This window comes from Mus caroli, chromosome 12, assembly GCF_900094665.2.
Source record: "Mus caroli chromosome 12, CAROLI_EIJ_v1.1, whole genome shotgun sequence".
In the NCBI taxonomy this organism is placed as follows: domain Eukaryota; kingdom Metazoa; phylum Chordata; class Mammalia; order Rodentia; family Muridae; genus Mus; species Mus caroli.
In genome coordinates, this window is record NC_034581.1 from 107,374,758 (window position 1) to 107,383,866 (window position 9,109).

General features: G+C 59.9%; 1 protein-coding gene across 2 annotated transcripts in view; it reads right to left on the reverse strand.

The window, feature by feature from the left end:
- Jag2 (jagged canonical Notch ligand 2) overlaps nucleotides 1-8,812 on the reverse strand; it is a 21,701-nt gene extending 12,889 nt beyond the window's left edge. The window contains exons 1-3 of one of the 2 annotated variants that reach the window (XM_021179076.1): nucleotides 8,742-8,812; nucleotides 8,205-8,555; nucleotides 1,332-1,389 (exon numbers count right to left, since the gene is read on the reverse strand). In XM_021179076.1, the coding sequence (XP_021034735.1) occupies nucleotides 1,332-1,389; nucleotides 8,205-8,555; nucleotides 8,742-8,807 (475 nt within the window). In that variant the 5' untranslated portion in view covers nucleotides 8,808-8,812. The remainder of the gene's footprint in view (nucleotides 1-1,331; nucleotides 1,390-8,204; nucleotides 8,556-8,741) is intronic. The other variant, XM_029484922.1, reaches the window with a different exon arrangement.
- Between the last annotated feature and the right edge of the window lie 297 nt (nucleotides 8,813-9,109).

A 9,109-nucleotide genomic window follows, 5' to 3' on the forward strand; every position in this document is an offset into this window, starting at 1 on the left:
AAGGGTCAGGAAGGCTCTATGCTCTAAGGGTCAGGAAGGCTCTATGCTCTAAGGGTCAGGAAGGCTCTATGCTCTAAGCTTCCTTCCACATTCACAGGCACCTCACCACCCATGGGCCACCATTCTCTCCTCCTCCTCCTTCTGCCTCTGGCTCTCAGAAGCACCCTACTGATCCAACTGAAAACAAAATTCTGGGACCCCAGGATGGACTGTCCCATAGTGGGGGGGGCCCCCAGTGCACTGAAGCAGGCTACCTGAGTGGGCTGCATAACACCCGCCATTGCTGTTTGGGGTTTTCTATGGCAGCTAGGCATACAGTCCTGCTGCTCCACTTTTTCTTCCTGTTGCATTAGTACAGGCCCAGCTGGGCACTCAGTGCCCTGGGCTTTGCGTTTTGGTAAGGCCCCCGATTGCCTTCCTTGGACCTTGGCTGACCCCCTACTCTGAGCTTCCTGCTCTCCCCATTCACCTATCCTTGGCGACATCGCCAGGACTCTGGGTTCATCCCGATCATGGCACATTGCTCTGGAAGATCTCGAGGGTTACGTCTAATCATAACCTCGGGTCTGATCCATCAGCCACCCCGCGCCTCTACCTTTTGAGAATAGCCAGAACTCCTTAGCCCCTCAAGCTGCCTGTCTCAGCCTCTTTTGTCTTGATGCAAGCAGCACCGTCTTTGTTGGTCTTTGTTTCGGCCTTGCAAACTGTGTCCACAGGGCAGCCAGGGCAATGCATCCCCAGGAAGAAGCCGGCATCCTCCCGGGCCTAGGAGCTTGCTCGGCCTGAACCAAGCCTCACTGACTGCTTCGTCTCCCAGTCACAAGACCTCCACCCAGATCCTCAGATACTAGCTTGGATCCTTCACTCTCTGCTCAAGAGGCTTCTCCGTTTGCCCACAGAAAAAGCTCTGCCTCTCCGCTAGAAGGTTGAGATGACCCCCCCCCCCGCCACCCACACAGACTGCACACAGAATGGCCGGCTTTGAAGTGGTGACCCTCGAGCTTCATGTTCTAAGATAGTGAGAACGCCACAAAGCCAGAGAGAGCCACTTGAGGGTATCTCATTCCATGGTGTCACCAACATGGGCCTCAGAAGAATGCACTGAGGACACCGGGAGTGAAGGAATAGTATGAGCAGCTCTGGGAAGCCACAGGCATGCGTGGAAAGGCCCTTTCACCAGATTAAGACCTTCTAGTCATACGAGCCATTGCCCCCAGCAGACAGAGAGGGCCATGGGCCTGGCCACAAGCACTCTGGCCCAGGGGAACCAGAAATTCTTGCTGGCAGCCTCCCTCCACCCACCCACTTCCCCCAGTACAGGGCATACTCACCATCTGGAGTGGTGTCATTGTCCCAGTCCCAGGCCTCCACGATGAGGGTGAAAGAACGCTGCAGACATGGGAGGGGAGCTGGTGAGGTGCCTGGGGCTCCCTCCCACCTGCTGCTATTCGGGATGGAGGCAGGGTGCATGGCCCTGGCCTGTGTGTCTCTGGGATGCTCGGGCCTAGCAGAGAACTCTGCTCCACGGCTCTGTGGTACCCTCCCTTCCCCATCCGTGTCCCCAACACTGGCCCATCTCTTCTACAGACCTCCATATATCCCAACTCGGAAATGGAGGACAATTATCCCTGGCTGCACCTCTCAGGAAGTTTTGGCTCCTTGCTCTTGGGGTCCCCCAAGGCCCAGTTCAGCTCCACCCTGTGCAAGCTCCTGAAGTCAGCAAAGGGTGAAGGGAGGGGTTCAGGCATCTGTGGGCAGAGCGCTTCCGTTGGGAATACATCCCTGCACCTCACTGAGGGCTGAGCTGAAGTTGAAGATTATGTGGCGCTATATACTTGAAGCCCACTTGACAGGGCTGCATCCTGGCTACTCAGCAGTCATTCTACCAGTCACTCGGCGGTGCTTACCCAACAGAAAAAAAAAAAAAAAACCATCAGAGAGCACACAGTCAGCCTCCTAACTATCACCCCAGGACAAGGCTTAGGGAGGTCTCTTGCTGTACAGATGGGGGACACTGAGGCCCAAGAGCTGCTGTGCTAGGCACAGCCTCAGTCTGTAATCATGGCCAGCCCTCACCATCTGTCCCTCCTGCCCCAGGCCATGGCGATGAGTGCTACTGTGAGCTGTTACCTTGGCAACATAAGACCTGCCCCTGTAAGAGGGCAGCCTGAGCTCACTGTGACCTCAGGCACCCCTTCCTCTGCAGCTCGACTATGCTGAGGAAACCTCATGTTTTCCTGGATGGCTGAGAGCACCGGCCATTCCTCAGCCCTCAGAGCCCTTCCCCCAGACTCACTGGAGCCCCATCTAACCTGGGCTTTCTAGAACTTATCCCACTGCCATACCCAGCCTCACTGGGCCTCATGTTAGGAGAGCCTGTCCTTTCCCTATCTGTTGGCAGCTCAGCACGAACACTCTCATTCCCTATTCTGGTACCTCCTCTGAGCACCTGTCGTCACACATAGGGCCCATGCCATGTGAGCCAGGCCAAGAGCAGAGGGCCACTGGTCCCCTGGCTCCATGAAGCCACTACCAGGTTTCCTTTTTTCTTTTCTTCTTTTTTTTTTTAACATATTTATTTTATGTATATAAGTACACTCTCTTCAAACATACCAGAAGGGGGACTCAGATCCCATTACAGATGGCTGTGAGCTACCATGTAGGTGCTGGGAATTGAACTCAGGACCTCTGGAAGAGCAGTCAGTGCTCTTAACCGCTGAGCCATCTCTCCAGCCCACCAGGTTTTTTTTATTGCCATCTAAATCCCCCTTAGATCCTCTTCCTCGTTCGCTCCCCTGCTCCCCGTTCCCACCCTGACTGCTCCTCTCCCTGGTCTCTCAGCAAGCATAGGGCCTCTCAACCCTATGCAGAGAAGCCTAAGAAATCCCTACTGTGCTACCCTCATGTGCCTGGGTGCAGAGCCTATCTGGGGGCCCTCTCCATACCACCCTAACCACCTGCAAAGCACTCCTCAGAGCCTCCATTTGTCCAAGGCTAGCTCCCCGGTGATAGGCAGGGTCCCCAGTCCCTTCCCAGCCCCTTCAGTTCTTTACCTGCCCACTCATTAGAGTGCAGAACAGAGTTCAGACTGCCTACAGCCCCTGTATCAACAGGTGGAGCCAGAGAAAGTGAGGGACAGGCCCAGGTCACATAGACCCAGGAGAAACAGGCTATAGCCCAAGGGAGGAGGAGGAGGAAGAAGTGGAGGAAGAGGAGGAGGAAGAAGAGGGGAAGAGGGAAAAGAGGAGGAGGAGGAGGAAAAAGAAGCAGGGGAGGAGGAAGAGGAGGAGGAGGAGTCAGAAAGAAGACCAAACAGGGCTAAGAGATCGAGGAATGCAGAACAGAGAGGACCATAGCACAGGGCACCAGAGACCCCACACCGTGGAATCATCAAAACAAGTGACCAGTAAGATCTGAGGCTATCAGGTTTTATACTCGATCAGCTGCTACATAGGAGCAAGGAGCTGATGGGCTGTGAGAGGACAAGGCCAGGCTGTGCCTGAGATCTCTGCCACCATCGCTACAGGCCAAGCCCACCAGCTAGGTTCAGAGGCAGTAGCCACAGGGCAGGCGGTAAGATTCCCTGCACACACCTGCGCTTCGGATGATCCAGGAACACTCCCAGGAAACCCACCCCAGCCGCACAGGTAGGGTTACCACCACCTCAGCCTGAGCCCTGGGCTCCAGTTACCTGCTCCCGCAGGGACGTGGCCCGCCTGCTCGCCCGAGAGGGCCTGTCGCCCGCCAGCTGGGCTCCCTACACCTGGATGGCAGGAAGTCATCCAGGGAGAACCTGAGCCAGCAGGCAGGCGGCACCTGTGGCTTCTCCCCACCTGCCACAGTGGCCCCCCAGCTCCTCCCTCCCCCCAGCTTCCAGTACCATAACCCTCACTACAAATGGCTCTGTACATCCCTTCCTGGGAAGCCAAATCCTACTGGTTGACAGAGAGACAAAGGCGACTGGGCTGGAAGCCTGTAGGATCTTGGGGCTTTTAGAGTGGGTGGGGGCTGGGGAAGCTGGAGGACCATGGGCGAGACAGGGAGCTACCACCTGCCCAAGTTCCCCAGAAGCCTGGTCCCTCCTCCTAGGGCAGTCCTCCTGGGCCACCTGCCTGTCAGACTCTGGAGTTCTATATCCTACAGCCTCGGCTCAAAGCCTGGCCCCAGACACACCCCCGGCCAAGTCCATCACCGTCTGGTCAAACTCCAAGTCTAACTGTACCCCCCCCCCATCTAGCCCTTAGACAGAGCTAAAAGAACAGCAGAGGACCACGGGAAAGGCAGACCAAGGGACAGTTGTGCCCCCTGGCCCTGTAGCCAGGGTTACTCACAGCCTAGCCTCAGGTACAATGCTTGTTCTACTCTCTAGCTGCCTTTCTTGGCCCCTGACAGAGCTCAGCACTTGCTGCCAATGTCCAGAGCCCTAAGCACAGACATATTTCCTGAAACCAGAGCTTTGGAGAGGCCTAGGCCTCTGTCGCCATTGTCACCCAAGGGATAACCCTCTTAAGACTCCAGGTCTCTGGGTCACAGGAAGAGACAGTAGGTTAGCCCATGCTAGGGTTGGACACGTGCACCCCACATCAGAGACCAGCCGAGACCTAGCCTAGGTGTGCCGCTCACCGACTGCTGGGAAACCCAGGCTCCCACCGTGAAGAGGGGAGCAGCAACCTGTGTGGCCCCTAGCATGCCTCATCGCTACTGCAGCTAGCCCAGGATCAGAATGGGTATGCGACAGCTAGCTCAGGATGGGTAGATGGATGGATGGATCGGGGCCTTTGCCTGGCTCCCCAGCATCTCTCAGTGGACCAGCCCATTTCCCATTCCATCCAGACACCGTGACAGTACCTTTCCTACCAACCCACAGGTACAGCACCCACCCCTTGCCCATCTCACTACAGCTCAGTTTTCCATTCACTCCTGTGGGCCCAGGGACAAGGGCCAGATCCACTTCCACGTCTGAATCCTCCACTGGCCCAAGTTAGCACTTTCTGCCTCAGCCGACCCCCCACCCTCCGCCCGTGTTGCTGGCTACAGAGAGCCCTACCATAACGCATACTATGTGGCCTGGATCAAGACACCCAACCTATGAGGGAGACAGTCAGGTACAGAATGAAATAGCACCTGCCCCTAGCTCCAGCCAAGGTCTTATGGGGATGCTGTGGGAGGCATGTGCCTCAGCGTGGGTTATGATGAAGAGACCGGTGCTCATCCCAGTCCCAAAAGGCCCGGAGGGCAGCGGGGTCCTTTGGTGTACATACAGGACACACATTCTAGAATAGTCCACTTGGGTCAGATAGGGTCAGGCCCTCTCTGCCGGTGCTCCCAGATCTGTTCCAGCACCCTCTGATGTGACTCCTTACAACAACCTTCAGTCCTCTGTCCTACTGGGACAGTCCTCCCTGACCACCTTGCCTTCCCTCCCTCCCTCCCTCCCTCAAGTACACACAGGGCCGTGTGCTAGACAGCCAGCAGGGGGAGAGGAAGAACTTAAGCAGGACAAAGCTACATTGGGGACTTCAGTAGGGGACATGCTGGGCACCCTACAGCCTCAGCTAGCCTCAGGAATCCTAGTGGAAAAGGCCTTGCATCCATCTCAGGAGAGGGGAAGCAGGTTACAGGACTGCGAGCTCAGCTCTTCCAGCCTTAGAAACCAGGTCTGCCTCAGACCTGCCTCTCTATCACTCACGACCCCAGAAGCACAACCAAGGAAAGAGACCGGGACAGGGCTGCACCCTGGGCTCAAAAGGCAAGCTGGTCAGACAGAGGGAGAGAGACAGACCTGTAGTAGAGACCTCTTCTCTTTTGGCATCCTTTCCCAAGCACAGCCCCACTAGACAGGCCAGCAACCACCTTGTTTCTCATTTAGCCAACAGGGACCTCCTGAATATGCCAACCACCAGACCCCAAAGAAAAGCCTCCGCTCTCCTCAGAACTCTCCATCAACCACCTGCTCAGGCCACGGATCTCAAGCATGCGTGGTGAACGAGGCCTCCCCGCTGCTGGGTACAGACAGGCACCAGAGCCGCTCCAGGGAAAACGTCCATCTCCCGAGGACATCTGCAACATGCACAGCCTGGCGGGGTTTGCTGCGGCTTTCTGCATCGAAGAATCCACTCAAAGAGGCTCTGAGATGGATTCGAAGCCACAGCTACCTCGGTGCAGGCACAGGAGGAGTTGCGAGAAGACCATGCCTGCCCTTGTCCACCTTCCAACACTGTCCCATCTTTCCACAGGGCCCTCCACCAACCCAAGGAACCCAAGTCCCAGCTGGTTCTTGCTGTCCCCAGGAACCAAATGCTCCAGTGGGCGCCTGGATTCCCAATGTACCCTGGCTCAAGGGACAGAGATGAACTTGTGGCGGATCAAGCAGCATGGCCGCAGGGCTGTTGCCAAAGAGCGGAAATACCAAGGTACTGGCATCACAGCACCAGCTCCATGCCTGGCAGCCAGGACACGCAGCAAGATGGGAGACGGGGGAACCAGACCTGCCCCCCAAACACAAGGTACCCTTCAACCTCCAAACTTCCATCCATGCTAGAAACTTCCCTACCCCTGAAGCATCTCGGGAAAGCATCTGGGAACAGAAAGCTAAGGTGTCCCCAAGACCAAGTACCAAGAGTCGAAGGAAGGCAAGGGAAGGGGCCTGTCCCATCCCGTTCCACACCAACCGGCTGGCCAGCGGGGCAAAGAGCCACAAGGGACACGCGTTGGCCCGCCACATTCCTCCAGGCCCTCCCTGCCCCCCACACCCACCGCTGCCAACTCGAGCAGAAAACACATCCTCAGGTAGCGATTTGGAGCCACGCTGGCTTGGGCCCAAGTGCAGATGACAGGCTGTCGGCCCTGCTCAGACCTGCCTGCTGTGCTGCTGTGGGGGCGAGGGGGGCAGGGCCAATAGTAACTGCCTAGGGCCTCTCCCATGCCTGCCCCTGCCTTTCTCCATCTCAGGGATAAACTTCCTATCACAAGACCCCAGGGTCAAGGCTACCTGGCTAGGCAAGGGTATCCTACGTAGGGGGCAGGAGCCTAGGGAAAGGTAAAGATGGAGGCACAAGCTGGGTGGCCTTGGAAGAAATACTTGTCCAGGGCTCAGAGCAAGAGCAGAGCAAGGCAAACCCTGCCCACCCATGCCTGACTCCCCAACCAAAAGTCTCTTGTAGGACCAAGGCACCAGGCAGACCCATTCCCATGGCTCTTGGTAGCTGGACCAACCACAAGCCCTTGGGCCATTGCCTGATACCCCCTCTACTCCCTAGTCTCAGGCCTCCAGATCCACCTTTACCAGCTGTTTTTAATCTCACTCTCAAGACTATGTCCATATTCACATCTGTGCCTAACTAACTTCACACCTGCAGACAATCAGGTGAGGGTACAAGCCAGGTTCAGAAAGTGAATAAAAGCAAGCACCATAAGGCTTCCTGATCCCAGGCCTTTATACTACAGGCATGCTACCTGTCTCCCCCAAAGCTGGATCCCCATCACCCTTCTTCCCAGCATGCCCAGGCTCGGGTTCTTGCCTGACCTGACCACCCCTAAGCAGACAGGGTGCTTCCCAATTCCAGAAACTAAGAAGCACAATAAAACATCCACAAACAGCAGTGCCACAGAAGGTTACAACTTGGAGCCTAGTTAGTGTCTCTTCCCTTTCGGAGGGGGCGGGAGGGGGGGGGTCTTCCCATCTCTAACAGCTTCTGCCAACACACACAATCAGGCCATCCCCGCGCAGGTCCCAGGCGCCTGTCCGTGCCCCCGGGCATCCAGGAAACTGCAGGGCAGGAGCAGGCTGGCCGCGGGCCCGGACGGCTCCGCCACGGCCTGCCCCGGACCAGCCCCAGCACGCGCAGCGCACATGCCTGCACAGCCTACCGGGCCGCAGGCGCCTCGCACCTCCCCACGCACTGACACGCGCAGGGCGACGTAGGCACACTCCAAGGGCCGCCGTGCACGCGGACCTTGGCCGCCCAGCCCCGCCGCGACCCCAAGCCTGTCGGCCCTTGGGAACCCCGCGCGCCCACGTGGCCAGGCGCGAACCTGGTCGCAAGAGCACGCGCCCCAGGCCCGCCCGCGGCGCGGCGCCCCCTGCCGGCCCCGCCCCGTCTGGGCGCGCGCGGCCCGCACCCGCGCGGCCGCAGGTGCTGAAGGGACCGCGGCGGGCGCCGAGGCGCGCAGGGAAGCTGAGTGCGGGGGAGGGGCGCACGTACCGGCCAGGCGAACTGAAAGGGAATGACGACGAGGCCCGGGTCCTGGTGGCCGCCGGTCCGAGACCGCGCGCGCGCTCGGTCCCCCGCAGCGCCCGCCGGCGGCAGGTAGAAGGAGTTGCCACCCAGCACGGGCGTGGCGCCGTAGCCGTAGCTGCAGGGCCCCGTGGGCGTCACCTTGGCCTGGTACTCCTTAAGGCACACGCGCACGTACGTGTCGCACTCGTCGCGGCCGCAGCCCCCCGCGCGCGTCGTCCGGCCGTCGCCGTCACAGCAGGCGCCGCTCAGCAGCTCCCCGTTCACGTTCCGCAGCGCGCTCAGCTGCAGCTCGAAATAGCCCATGGGCCGCGTCGCCTAAAAATAAGGCAGCGCAGGGTACAGGGAGGCGCGGGCCGGGGTCGCCGAGCCTCCGCCCCGCCCCCACCCTTGCGCCGTTCCTAGGGCTCCGGACCGCGGCCGTTTGTGCGCCGCCTGGCCCGGAGGAGCGGCCCGGCCCGGTGCGCCCCGTCCGCGCCCGTCGCCACCGCGCGCCCCGCTCACCTGCACGCACAGAACCAGCAGCAGCAGCAGCCGCCGAGGCAGGCGTCCCCAGCCGCGTGCCCGCATCGCCGCCTCGACCCCGCCCGCGGCCCCGCCGCCGCCGCCGCCGCCCGCGCCCGCTATAGCCGCCGCGCCGGCCTCCAACGCCCGCCCGCCCTCCGAGCCCGGCGGCGCACAGGCGGCGGCGGCCGCACAGGCGGCGCGGGCGGGGTCGAGCAGTGCGCGCGGGCTGCGCGGCGGGCGTGCAGGGGAGGCGGCGGCTCCGGCTTACTGCAGCCGCTCTCCGGCGGCCGGCCCGGCTCCCACCCGGCGGCGGCGGCGGCGACGGCGGCGGCGGGTCCTGGCCTCGGCTCTGCGCGCCCGCGCTC